Raw genomic sequence first — 14805 nt, forward strand, 5'->3', positions numbered from 1 at the left:
CATGTAATTACTTTGTGACTGAACTCCAGTCCTCCCATATTTCCTGACATATGCAGGAAAAATGTCATGTACATTATTCACTCATTTTTTTTATATTTAGTTGTATATGTGTTGTTGCTGTGTGACTATCACATCTTGAATGAGCAGCTTTGCTTATTTCATTGATGGATGTCTGTTTGACTGGTTTGACTTTTCCCGTGGTTGGCTGAAATGTCACAGAATGCCCTTACTGATTACATCAACCTGAAAGAATGTCATTTTGCTTCATAATGTCAAAATTCATCTGTTTAAGTCATTAAATGAATGTCAAAACATGTTTGATGACATTTCACATTCTCCATATTGGAATGATAAAAAGCAGATTTTGGCAGTACTGTGAACTGTTAATGAATAACTTTCTTTCTACTTTATTCAATAAAGTAAAGTGTCTTTCACAGGTATTCACCCTCCTTGAATGCTTTAAATATTTTTTTATGTGAGGCCCATAATATTGCAGTGGGTAGAAAAAGCTTAAATAGATTGGAAAATGACTAACAATATGTAAAAAAAAAAAAAAAAAAAAAGATTGAATAAGTCTTCACTTTTTTTTAAAAAGTACCTAAGTCTGTCTGTCTATCTATCTATCTATCTATCTATCTATCTATCTATCTATCTATCTATCTATCTATCTATCTATCTATCTATCTATCTATCTATCTATCTATCAAAAAAAGTTTTGGGATGCAATATAGGAAAATTGTCAATAAGAGCAAAAAACGCAACAGATCGCCATTAAATATATTATTTAAATACAAAAAAAAGGAATAAGTGTGACTTTGTGTTGAGGAAGCTATAATCAAGAAGTCAGTGACATAATAATAATGTGCATAAGTCATTAAAACAGAAAAAACCACCACCATGTTTCAATGCATGGTGTTTATAGGTTCTTTGTCTTGGTTTACTTTATTTTATTTTTTTGTTAAGACCGGGAACAGGTTTACAGTAAATTTGAGATTATTGCATGTTGGTTAAACCATATGCAATAAAACCTTTTTTTTATAGTAAATAATTATGCCAAAGAAATTGCCCTTTTATGGAATATGTTGTGTAGATTCATATCAAAACACCTATTAAATGTGAGTTGGAGGTTGTTGGTTTTACATTTTTAAGTTGAAAGACTACAACATGTGAAAAGGTTCAAGGAGGATGAAAATATATGCAAGGCGCTGTATATATTTGTAGTTTTTTTATTTTCTGGAAGTAGAATTTGTAGATAGATTTGAGATTATTGATGTTGGTCTGCTTACATCATGCCCAGGAGAACCTCATTAACTGGCTTTGGTAAAAGCAAAATGTACTGGCTGCTACATGTTTTCCAAGTGACACTGATGGGATTTTTTGTTCATCCCTACAATCATATGTGCTTTTGCTTTTTTGAATGCAAATTCAGTATAAGCATTAAGAAAATCTTTCACTTCATAAAAAGTGACAAGTTTCTATGTGAATAATATCTATATGAATGAACTTTTACTATTTACTATTGGCGTCTTTTAGAGAGGCCTAACGTTCAATGTATAATACATATGAAAAAGGAAAACATGTAATTAATTGTTGAGTCAGTTTATTTGTTCTTGTGAAAACTGTCTACATGTACTGGAGTTCATATTATTTGTGGATATCAAAGTTTTAACTGAACCATGCTCTTAATGCATGCTTTTAAACTGAAGTTTACCCACAGAATGTTCCTTATTGCAACCAAAAGTTTATTTAACTGTTATAGCGAAACTGAATTATTATTGAACAACTGTTAGAATGTACTCTAAGCTGAATTTAAATATTGAAACAGTCTGTGGGTACATTTGATTGCCTTTGCATGCACTTTGGAATGTAAAAAAGAAAGTAATGGGCTGAGCTTGGCCTCATGATGGTCATTAGCTGATGACTTGCCTCAAATGGTGGACTTCTGAGGCACTGTATGTCATCTCCTTGGTAATGTCGCGATGACTGGCTTACGTCCAAAATGTTGTCATAGAGATATACTCTGTGTGTGTTGCTCTTGCAGAAGCTGTCAGATGGTATGAGCTCTTCAGAAGGCAGTACAGTGGACCTCCGGCCCCTGAAGGAGAGAATAGAATCACTTGACTTCGAGCTTGAATTACCAGTGGACGATCCAGAGGCCTGTTTTACACAAGGTTAGAGAGTCACTTCTGGAAAAAAACATGAAATTATACTTAAACTTATTACACAAATCATCTATTTCATTACATGTGTAAACCAGCACATTAATTAAATAATCCACAGCAGTATAATGTATAAATTCATAACAAAAGGTCAAGAGCTTCAGAATGGCCAAATAGGAATCTGAGGCTATAGTGGTCATAGGCTTACAAAACTACACCGATAAAAGCGACTAAAACATTACATGATCTTTTTCCAAGCCTCAATCACCCAGTTTTTGTGAGCGCCATCCCACTGTAGCCTCCGATTGTTGATCTTAGCTGGCTGGAGTGGAACATGATCTGATCTGTTCTAACTCAAAGGTTCAATATGATGTGTGTTCTGAGATGCTTTTCTGCTCACCGCAGCTGTAAAAAGTTATTATTTGAGTTAAAATAGCCTTCCTCTCCACTCAAGCCACTCTGGTCATTCTCCTCTGAACTCTTTCAACAATGAGGCATTGCCAAGTAGAACTGCAGCTCACTGGATATTCATTTTAGTTTTTTAGCACTTTTTTGCATAATTTCGGTGGTCTAGTGGTTAAGATGCAGCGCTCCCACCGCTGCGACCCGGGTTCGATTCCCGGTCAGGGAACCGTCCCCAGCCACTCTTAGTGCCGGTCCCAAGCCCGGATAAATTGGGGAGGGTTGCGTTAGGAAGGGCATCCAGCGTAAAACATGTGCCAAATCAAACGTGCGGAGGATCCGCTGTGGCGACCCCTAACGGGAGAAGCCGAAAAGAAAGTTCTAGAGAGCGCTGTTTCCCAGGACATGAGCGCTTTCTGAAATATTTTAATCATCTTATTTGGCACCACTTCTCATGCCACAGTGAAAGTCAATTAAATCACACTTTATCCACACTCTAAATTTAGAAAAAAGATTGTTGCCCAGTTTATTAGGTATAACTTACATGTAACTACACTTACTGACCAATTTATAAGTATACTTTATTGGTTTACAATTACAGATTAGTCCGCCTGTTACTATGCTCAGTTTATAAGTTTCTTTCTTCCCAATATAATAACACATAAAATACTACTGATCAGATAATGTTTGAGAACTAAATAAAATGTATGTGGTGCAGGTATGCCCAAATCAAGTGCAGCAGTATTGCCAACCTAATATATGTATTCAGTCAGCAGCAGTCCTGTGGTCAGCAACTAATTTTAGCAAGTGCTAGAGGACAATTACAAAAAATTCAGGTTACTTATAGTCTCTAGCTGTACATCTAGCGTCAAAGATTGTGAAGTGTTAAGTAGAAATATGCAATAAAAAAAAAATCAGGGCTGATGCTGTATTGATACACTCAGAAAACCACACACACACTGTCGATGTCACTGAGAATGGTCCACCACTGTAGGAGCACATCTGATATTCTTTTTTCAGTTCAGAGTTTGAGTATAAATTTGGAACCTAAAATATGTGGCATCTTAGTTAATGTTGGTTGTTGCTGTTTGCTGCTAGGAATGAATTTCTGATGCTGAGTTTTTAGTTCAAGCTCTAGTATTGTGTTTTTTAAACAGTATTTTTAATTTAAAAAAAGTACAAGGGATGCTAACCCTAGTCAATAGAGAAGTATCAGTGAGAGTAGTCATTAAAAATAAATACAAGGTACAATGAATTGCACATTGACCTGCAGGTCAGATACTAGTGAGTGAGTGGGAAGGATGTGTATATGTGTGTGTGTGTGTGTGTGTGTGTGTGTGTGTGTGTGTGTGTGTGTGTGTGTGTGTGTGTGTGTGTGTGTGTGTGTGTCAGTGTTCAATACTTGTAAATCTGTAGTGCTCTAGCATATGATAATTTTTTGTTGCATGCTGGCTTTAATGTTCTACTGTCATCAATATGTTTGAAAACAGGAGAATCTTATGTACATTTTTTATTTAACATGATGGTTGATACTACACCATAAGATGTTTCAGGGTAAATCTGTTGTAATTTGATTATTAACCAGAACTGCAGCTCTGATCAAGGCCTGTTTGACTTGCACTGATATATATTTGAGTTTGTGATGTTAGTCATGTTTAATATTGTTTTAGTTATAAGCAGTTTGTTATGAGGTTTAGCCCCTTTAGAGAACCCTGATCAGGAAAGAAATTATGCATCCAGGTAAAGAAAACACTTTTCACTAAACTTAGGGTGAAGTGTCTTGGGGCCCCAAATCACAAATTAAAAAGGTGTTGTCTAACAAGCAATAAGCTTCACTCACATTAAATCAGAAGATGCTTTATTATGTACTAGGGTTTTCAATGGAGATTTTGCATGCAAACTTCACTGTATTCTGAATAACATTTTTAATTAATTAGGAATGAAACACTAATAACAATGAAATGAATAAACAGCACAATATAAGTGGGATCTTTGGTCATTTGTTGTTCTAAAATATTAAAGTTATGAATACAATTATGTATACAATTATACTGCTATAATACAATTCTAAATTTAATGAGGAATTTAACTTCTTACTTTTTAAATTCTAGCTGAGGCTGGCCCATGTAGTTTTAAAACTTGTTGATATTTTCACAGAGCAGTTTGCTTTGATGGTAATTATAAAATTATGACAAAAAATTTTTAGATTTTAGTTGTATGTATTATATGTTTAATATAATATGTAATTATGCTGTTTATTTTATTTATTTTTTTTCTACAATGAGCATTTGTCAAATTCTATCACATGGTGTCAGATGTTGGTATAGGTATACCTTTTACAAGTAAATGAGCCTAGTATCAGACTGATACCTGATACAAGTATTCTGTGTGGATCTATACTGATCTTTTTCTATTGATGCATGGAATGCAGGGGAAGGAACAAAGTAACAGCAGGCTGTAGTAATTTTGTGTAACTGTATATAGCTGTGTATGCTTGTTGTAGATTTATGCCAGTGTAATAATATACAAAATGGGCAGTGAAAGTAGATACAAGATATGTGTATCCAACAAGTATCCACCTTATATATGCTCAGAGGTTCTCTTTAATTCAGATGTTTTCTTCTGTAAATGTAAACAAATATTTTATAAATCCCTTATCTAAGAATTAAAGGTCTTCGTTTTTCCCAGGCTGTGTGAACAGGTTTCCATGTTGCCAGGTGAATGTGGAAAAAGGCAAATGGAAAACATGGTGGACCGTCAGGCACACCAGTTACAGGATAGTGGAGCATAACTGGTTCGAGTCATTCATCATCTTTATGATCCTGCTGAGCAGCGCAGCACTGGTGAGGAGATGTGTGCTTTTCATCAGTGAGGCATTTATGTACATAAGATTCAGAGCTTAACAAAGCAATGAAAGGAACAACATGATTTGTGTGTAATATTAGTGTGATGTTTTGTACTGTGTAATGTGCTGCAGTGTAATTTGATTTGTTTTCCAGGCATTTGAAGACATATACATTGAGAAAAGGAAAAATATAAAGACTGTTTTGGAATACGCTGATAAAGTTTTTACCTACATCTTCATATTGGAGATGCTTTTGAAGTGGCTGGCATATGGATTCGTTAAATACTTCACCAATGCATGGTGCTGGCTTGACTTCTTGATAGTGGGCGTATGTACACATTTTTTTAATTTACAAGCAGTTATTTAACATTAATGACACTGAATTGATTTCATATTTCCTTACTGCATTTTCTTTTGTGCAATAATAGTTGTTTCTATGCATTGTGTAGACAGATGAGTGCAACTGCATGTGTATCTGTCCATGATTCTATTTAAAAAGGATTGAGTGAGTGAATAGATTGCACATTTGTGGGTCTAAGGCCACTACTCATGGGACTTTACTGATGGAAGGGAAGAGGGATAAGATGAGACAGATGAGAGAAGTGGGTCCTGATTACATCATTTATATTTACCAGTGTGTGTGTGTGTGTGTGTGTGTGTGTGTGTGTGTGTGTGTGTGTGTAGGTCTCTCTGATCAGCCTAGTGGCCAGTGCCCTCAATTATTCAGAGCTCACTGCCATCAAATCTCTTCGTACACTTCGAGCTCTGAGACCTCTTCGTGCTTTATCACGCTTTGAAGGCATGAGGGTAAGAGGCACATCCATTAATGTCTAGTTTTACTTCCTGTTCACTTGCTGCACAAATAAATCACCATTGTGTAATACAGCAGAATAAAGCACTATAATTATAACCTACAGGGACTAAAACCCTCAATTATATGAATCAGAATATTTTTAATAGCCAATATGATCTGGGTACAGGAATAAAATTTTCTTTGTAGACAAGAATGGGAAAAGTGAATTGGCATATAGTGTAGTTTGCATATTAGCTACTTTGTGCTAAAGAGTGTATGGCAATATTCATTCATTCATAAATAGTAACTGCCTAATCTAATTCAGTGTTTATATAGTTTATATTTTATTTAGAAATGGAACCAACTAAAATTCATAAAAATGTATTATGGCAGGTAGAAAACATCAACAACAAGAAGAGGATTAAAAATAAATAAATAAATAAATAAATAAATAATACTACAAGCAAGCGTTTGTAGATGAGACCATTAAAATCTAAAATTATGTAGCTGAGGTAGGAAAACTCTCAGAGCCACCTCTAGCTAAAGTTTTTTTTCCAGTGTGTTCCAGTGTTTCTTCAGCATCCTTCATTTCGAAATTTGAATACATCTAGAAGTATTTGTAGCACTAAACAGATTCAGGTACAGGTAAACATGCAGCTAATGATATTGCATTACTTCCATAGTACATGTATGAGCACTGTAGGCTATTGACCCTGTACAGATTCTATCATCTATCCCTTTCCTAGTCTTCCAACCAAATGTGTTTCATGACATTAGATTTAGTTTCCATTATCCTGTAAGGAATGTTTAGTGAGCTGCAGAAAAGCTGTCCGTATTCATTTGTTGGCTGTAATTTGAACTACAATATAATACAAAAGGGCAACAAAAATACATTATCCAGTTTTGGACATTGCCTTAATCAAGATAAATTACTTAACAAAAATGAGGAACTGTTAGTGACAGTGCAGGATAGAGATGTGCATTCTTAACTGTAAGGGGGATCTTGGGGAGCTTGAAAGACCTATTATTGACCAAGCACTCAAGTGTAATAGTTCAGTTGAATGTTTTTTCTTACATGGTAATGAGCAAGCCATTCCATCTGCATGATTGACCCTTTATCAGATCTACTGGATCTTGTGTTGTTGTTTTGGAAAATATACATTTAATATGAATGGGTCGCTTTTCATATTGTTGTTTATATGCATATATGTTCAAGTCTTAGAAATAGGTTGGTTTATTTTTACTAAACAAATATTCCTGACATGTTTACATAGAGAGGTTTCACAAGCCAAAGAAATGAACTATTAAAAAATATGTGAAACAAACACTTTTATTTCCTCACCTCACATTGTGTTCCCTGCAATAACCACAAATTTAGATTTTTGCCAACAGTTTTGCCATTGTGGTACTTTAAATTGTGTTTTACACTAACTTTACTTTTGCTTTCTCTGTAAATTCTTGTTCAGCTTATGATCTCCTTTAAAGTATATGCATTGATATAACAAACATCTTACTGCAAAATAAAATGGACTGGAGGAACTTCTGTATGTATCAGTATTGTAATCTAGTGGTTTACTGTTCTCCAATAGGTGGTTGTCAACGCTCTTTTTGGTGCCATTCCGTCCATTGTGAATGTGCTGCTTGTCTGTCTCATCTTCTGGCTCATCTTTAGCATCATGGGTGTCAACCTGTTTGCGGGAAAGTTTTATGAATGTGTGGATCCAATCTCAGGCACTCGTTTTAATGAGACCATGGTCTTATACAAAAATGAATGTCTGCAACTGGGTGACATTGCTCGGTGGAAAAATGTAAAGATCAACTTTGATAATGTTGGAGCAGGATATCTGGCATTGCTGCAAGTTGTAAGTAATAAACTTGTCCTTAAAATAACAGTAGCTTCATCCTTAAATACTTTAAACATTAATAATAATATAAATTTTTACACATTACTGTGTTTCTATTAATCCTTTTCAATCTGTTGTCTTCTCAGGCAACTTTTAAAGGCTGGACGGATATTATGTATGCTGCAGTAGACCACCGTGGTGTAAGTAAATGTTTGGGCTCCTGAAAGTAGTTAATTCATCCCAGTGACAAATCTTTTAATACCATTCACCAAAATTATTTGCTTTGATTTGTTCACTAATTTGTTTGTGAATCTTTCCAAAAGTTACATCAGTGCAGGCTAATAGTTATGATTAAAATAAAATAATCATATAAACAAGAAATAGTTTTTAATTCTACAATATTAATGGAAAAAAAAAACAGCAATAATTTAAATATATATTTTTTTTTTATATATGTATACTGAATTATGTTATGAACAACACACAAACACACAAGGCTTGTCTTAATTTAGGTGTGGCCTTTTTTCTTCTTATTTTTCAAATGCAATGTTCCTTCCACTTTCTCTGCATGTTGAAAGGGTGGTGAACTGAACATACCACATGCATATATCAACCGAGCCAACATCAGTGAGTCAGCAGATTCTCATTCACTCACATAGTTTGTTCAGTTTGATTACAAATGACAATTACCATTTTGTTTAAATCATTCACAAACTAGTTTCTTAAGTTCGTTCAAGATCAGTTCCTGAGTTCCAGAGGCTGATCTTTTAAGAGCTCCAATAAATGACAGGCTCCTTCACAGCTGCAAAAGCAGTCATGTGTTTGAGCAAGGACTTAAGTTTATGAAAATATGTCAGTACATGAAAATGCATGATTAAAATGCATCATTAAAGAGACATTTACAACCACTGATTTTCAAACAAAACTTCATTACCCGAGAGGCTCAACAAAAATGTTTTTGACTATTGTTGAGAGGAAACGAAACGAAATCTTTGGCTCATGTGGACAAAGGCCATGAGAACATTACACCAAGTGTGTTGCACTTTCTTTTGACATACTATGAGCAGCAGTTTGAAAAGGTACAATGGTTGAGGCTGTGTGCCTCAAAGGAACCACATGCTAGATTTGTGTGGCTGTCATGTTATAGGATAGATTTGCCAGGTGGCTAGGAAATGGTAAATTATTACATTTTGGGTAATAATGAAAATAAAAAATGAACATAAACATTTAGGTTTGCTCTAGTAAACAGGATTCTATGAAGCAATATTGCTTACATTTACTGCTCTTTGTACCCGTGTAGGTGGATCTACAGCCTAAATATGAGGCAAGCCTTTACTACTACATCTACTTTGTAATCTTCATCATATTTGGTTCATTCTTCACATTGAACCTTTTCATTGGTGTCATTATTGACAACTTCAATCAGCAGAAGAAAAAGATAAGTATCTCTTTAGTTTAACATGGATGTAAATTGTTACTGTTTTTACTGTAATAAAAATATGAACTGTCTTAAACTCTCTGCCAATATACGGTAATGAGGAAAAAGAAAGTACACTCACATTATGTTTATGTCTATATTTTAGTTATCAAGTGTATGGTATACAATTGTATTGTCTGTACTAACATCCACAAAACAAAAATACACTACAATCAAATAAACATATACAAAAAGTAAATTAATTAACAAGCTTTAGTTCATTGCTGGGATGTGCACTCCTTAGATGCTCTTCAATAATAAAACAATTCGTATTGTGGCATGGTAAATTAAAAATTCCTGGTGTACAGATGATCCTTTACAGATATGATTGCTTATCTGACATTATGGCTTTCTTCTTCACATGATATAGACGCACACCTGGGTCAGCAATCTGACAAAAATTCTTTGGAAAAAAATGACTTCAAATAACCAGGTGCTGCTAAATAAAAAACATATAAGTGAAGAAGGGTGTACTTTCTTTTTTCATGTCTGTAAATAGCTAAAATAGATAAACATTATATCTATTAATTGCATCATGTTATGTAATAGCTCTTGATAAAAGTTAATATGTCTAGCTCTTAATAAAATAATAATTATATTGTATATAACTGATTTTACTGTATAAGTTGGAAATTTAACTTTGTTCTGCCAAATTACTTTGGAGGTCAGGACATTTTTATGACAGAGGAACAGAAGAAATATTACAACGCTATGAAGAAACTTGGTTCGAAGAAGCCACAAAAACCAATTCCCAGACCTTCTGTAAGACTTTCCACTCAAATGTTACTTGTTTTTAGTTATTTATTTAAATTACATATTTACTTACAACTGAATAGGCATAAAAATCATTATTTATTTTTGCCTAATTGCTTTTGTTTTTGTTTTTAGAACAAGCTCCAGGCTCTTCTTTTTAATGTTGTAACAAATCAAGCTTTCGACATCTTCATTATGGTACTTATATGCCTTAATATGGTCACTATGATAGTGGAAGCAGAAGATCAGTCCCAAGAAATACGCAGTCATCTAAAGAAGATCAACATGGTGTTTGTGGTAATCTTCACTATGGAATGTGTTCTAAAGATGATTGCACTTCGACAGTACTTTTTCACTGGTGGCTGGAACATCTTTGACTTTGTAGTGGTCATTCTCTCAATAGTTGGTAAGATCTGATTTCATACTCGATTAGAAATTGTATTAATTGTTTGCGGAGATATTTTCCAATGTATTTGTAATGTCCCTCCTCTGTTTGACAGGCATGTTTGTCTCTGAAGTCATCAGGTACATGTTTTCTCCGACCTTGATTCGCGTTGTTCGGCTTGCTCGGATTGGCCGGATTCTGCGGCTTATCAAAAGTGCCAAGGGAATACGGACTCTTTTGTTTGCCTTAATGATGTCTCTCCCAGCTCTATTCAACATCGGCCTTCTTCTCTTCTTAGTCATGTTCATCTATGCAATTGTGGCAATGTCACAATTTGCCTATGTCAAGAAGGAAGCTGGAATTGATGACATGTTCAACTTTGAGACGTTCCCCAATAGCATGCTGTGTTTGTTTCAGATCACTACCTCAGCAGGGTGGGATGGACTCCTCGCACCCATTCTAAACAAGCCTCCTGATTGTGAGCCACAAAAGGATCACCCTGGCAGTCAACAGAAAGGTGACTGCGGCAACCCAGCTATTGGTATCATCTTCTTCGTGAGCTACATTATAATATGCTTCTTGATTGTAGTAAACATGTACATAGCTGTGATCCTTGAGAACTTCAGTGTGGCCACAGAAGAGAGTGCAGAGCCATTAAGTGAGGATGACTTTGAAATGTTTTATGAGGTGTGGGAAAAATTCGATCCTGGCGCTACACAGTTCATAGAATACAAACAGTTACCTGACTTTGCTGATTCCCTCGACCCACCTCTGCGTATTCCGAAGCCCAATAAGATCCAGCTGATTAATATGGACTTACCAATAGTAAGTGGGGAGCGAATTCACTGCATGGATATCTTATTTGCATTTACAAAGCGTGTCCTGGGTGAAAGTGGTGACATGGATGTCCTTCGTGGGCAGATGGAGGACCGTTTCATGGCATCGAACCCTTCCAAGGAATCTTATGAGCCTATCACTACAACGATTCGCCACAAGCATGAGGACGTGTCCGCTGTCATCATTCAGCGCGCCTACAGGATGCATGTCAGAAGACAGAATGTAAACATTACCTCTAGCACATACAAGGAAGGAGTACAGGAGAATGGAATGGTTTCAAACAAGGTCCCAGTGGTGACAGACAGATGTAACAACCACTCTGCTTCAGACAAATCTGAGTCATCGTCCTCTACCGTTGTCCCACCATCATATGCCAGTGTAACACAATCTGGTAAGAACAAATATGAGAAAGACAAGAGAGAAAAGGAAATAAAAGGAAAAGATAACAAGAAGCGGTAAAGATACAATAAAACAAAACCCCACACGTTAGAAATAGAGTTTTACAATATGATTATGTTTATATTATAATCATGAACATGGATCAACTATACTCTTTTCTAAAGTGTGATTATATATATATATATGCCATAGTGGCAAACATTTTCTTGTTTTTTGCTATCATATTACTGTATTTTATTATTTTTTTATATCTTGCTAATGAGTTTGCTTTGAAGAAACATTTTGTGTTTCCGTTTTACTCTTAGTGTTGCTCCCTTTTCACCAAAGGAAAGCCATTTAATGCTTTCTAGCATCTTCTCAAGCAATCTGGGACCATTCATAGATTTTTTTTTTTCCTTATTTGTCTGTTTTCTGACATACTTCCTGCTCTCAGTGATGCCTTTGTCAGGCTACTGCTGAAGCTCAAAAATGAACAGAAGATTGATTTGAAGTTATATGGGTTTATCAACTGTAATTCCTGTTATTTTTGCAGACATTATTGTGTCGTTGTTCGATTAAACCATGTACTTCGTGTAATGTTTCTGCCGTGAGACAACAACCATGTTTCCAAGCTATGCCTTCCCCTTGTGCAGTTTTTGCAACATGGATGTTGCTAGAACTCATGAATCTTCGAGTTTGACCTCCAGTGAATCACTTTGTTTACAATGGACAATTCAGGGAATTTTATCTTTCGAAGAAGTTGATGAAACCTTTTTCATTCTTGCTAATGAGCAGAGATATTAAGCCACATTATGTTGGACTCATTAGTGAGATAGGATTGAAACAAAGCCTCTCAAATGCTGCGTGAATCAGAAGCAGCCAGTTCTTCATGAAATCCTTGGGGAATTGGTGGTACTTATGCAGGAATTATCCTCCAAAACATTAACCAAAGAGGGATATGTGTGTTGCAGCAAATGAGACAATGTATGTAAATGTGCCTATGAACGTACTAGAAATATTGTGTACTGCATACACAACATAAACTGGCAAAATCAGCCATAACCAGCTGTAACTAGACTAGTTTCATTTAGCACGTGTATATATAAACCTTGACCTATCAACTGCATTTGATTATACCAGTGTAGATTGTGCATTTGGACACAGTCCATTTAAAAAATTGAATGGATTTGCTATGCATCCAGGGTATTTGTGTTCTTTTACATTTAGGCAGTGCCACAGATTTGATCCTGCCAACATTAATTGGTCATACTAGCTTGCCAAGATTGATATTATTAAGTTCATGGAAAACATATTTGTATTATTATGATTCCGAACATATCCAATTAATGAATTTTGGTGAAACACAGCTGTAACGACTAGAAAGTAAGTGAAAGTGTTGTATCACATTCAGTATTTCAGGATGGCTCTATGCCTCACGTGTGCCTCTTAGAAAGCCATTAGTATATGTGCCTATTTGCATCATCATACCATTAATTATAAAAAAAGTATTAATTTTTAATAAAATAATAAATAATTGGTTGAACATTAAAACCATTTAAATATTCAGAAGCAGTAATTTAAAATAAATACATGTTCCAAAACAATTATTCTTTGCCTTAAATAAACACACAACAAAAATCTGTCCATCATACATACTAGCATATTGTATAGATATGAATAGTGTAGCATATTTTCTATAAGGTAGAGATTATGCTTGGATGTGGAAAATAATAAACAAAGCAATTGTGTTCTGCTTCTAGTAAATAGGAAGTTGGTAAGAAACAATGTGTTAAATTGAAATTATTTCCTCAATATGCCTATATTGCATTGCTGAAATATACTGTATATTTGCTTTGCTTTTATACAGTTTATGTGTGTGTGTGTGTGTGTGTGTGTGTGTGTGTGTGTGTGTGTGTGTGTGTGTGTGTGTGTGTGTGTGTGTGTGTGTTATTTGTAAAGGGATTTAAGATACACACCATGCACAATTGGTTGCACTTTTTTATTTAATTACTTCCTTCCAAAGACTGTAATCTAAATTTCTGTATTGTGTATTTAAATCTCACTTATAATTTAAAGAGGTCTCTTTGCAAACTGTGCATGCTCCCTGTGCACTAATATTGTCTGCAACTGAAATCGAGAATATCTTTGGTTATATCTGTGCCTGAAATATTGTGACCTACATTCAACAAGTCCTTGCATATGTTTACAATAATTTTTATGCAATTTTATCGATTATGTTTGTAAATTTCAAGCTGAACTGCTTATCCTTATAGAGCTATTATAAATGTCTAACATAAACACTGCTATGATCCTGTTCTGTAACTGTGTTATACATGTACTACCAACATTTGTTTGCTGGTAAAAATGTAAGTTTATTAAAAAAAATGAATGTTTTGATTACATAAGCACAGGTGATAGATGATATTTTATATATACATTTAAGCCTGTAATCTATTATTGTACTGCATGCAAGGTACTGCCATGAGTCAAATGATTAAGAAAGCCAAAAGAATAAAGGTGTCTTGTTACTTGGGAATTTGTCTTATTTTTTTATTATTATTAACCTGTATTATTCACATATAATGCAGGAAGAGTTGCTGTAATGTTATTGTAGTTGTAATTTTAAAATAAATAAGAATAAAGAATGAATAAGAAATAAGTAATGAATATTCGATAACATAACTATAAAAACTATGTCTCCATCATGCGTCAATATATTTCAGCTGAATTAAAATGTGTTTAAATCTTTGGGCCAGGTTTGACACAAGATTTGAAGATTAATCTATTGGACTATGGAGATTCAAGTTCAAAAGTGTGTTGCAGAATTGTTTTGCATTTGCTTCATCAAATGTCAATCATGGCTGTTCTGTTAAATGCTATTTTGCTGACTCATTACTATTGCAAATAAAGCACAAGTTTAAAAAGACCAGGC

At 34.7% G+C, this 14805-nt stretch overlaps 1 protein-coding gene across 3 annotated transcripts in view; it reads left to right on the forward strand.

Moving 5' to 3' along the window:
* scn1laa (sodium channel, voltage-gated, type I-like, alpha) overlaps positions 1-14409 on the forward strand; it is a 35320-nt gene extending 20911 nt beyond the window's left edge. For all 3 annotated transcript variants that reach the window (XM_083536835.1, XM_083536836.1, XM_083536837.1), the window contains 10 exons: positions 2042-2171; positions 5250-5404; positions 5561-5734; positions 6091-6213; positions 7789-8061; positions 8190-8243; positions 9344-9481; positions 10178-10282; positions 10409-10679; positions 10774-14409. In XM_083536835.1, the coding sequence (XP_083392961.1) occupies positions 2042-2171; positions 5250-5404; positions 5561-5734; positions 6091-6213; positions 7789-8061; positions 8190-8243; positions 9344-9481; positions 10178-10282; positions 10409-10679; positions 10774-11954 (2604 nt within the window). In that variant the 3' untranslated portion in view covers positions 11955-14409. The remainder of the gene's footprint in view (positions 1-2041; positions 2172-5249; positions 5405-5560; positions 5735-6090; positions 6214-7788; positions 8062-8189; positions 8244-9343; positions 9482-10177; positions 10283-10408; positions 10680-10773) is intronic.
* Positions 14410-14805: the final 396 nt, after the last annotated feature.

This window comes from Silurus aristotelis, assembly GCF_946808225.1.
Source record: "Silurus aristotelis genome assembly, chromosome: 3".
NCBI classification, from domain to species: Eukaryota; Metazoa; Chordata; class Actinopteri; order Siluriformes; family Siluridae; genus Silurus; species Silurus aristotelis.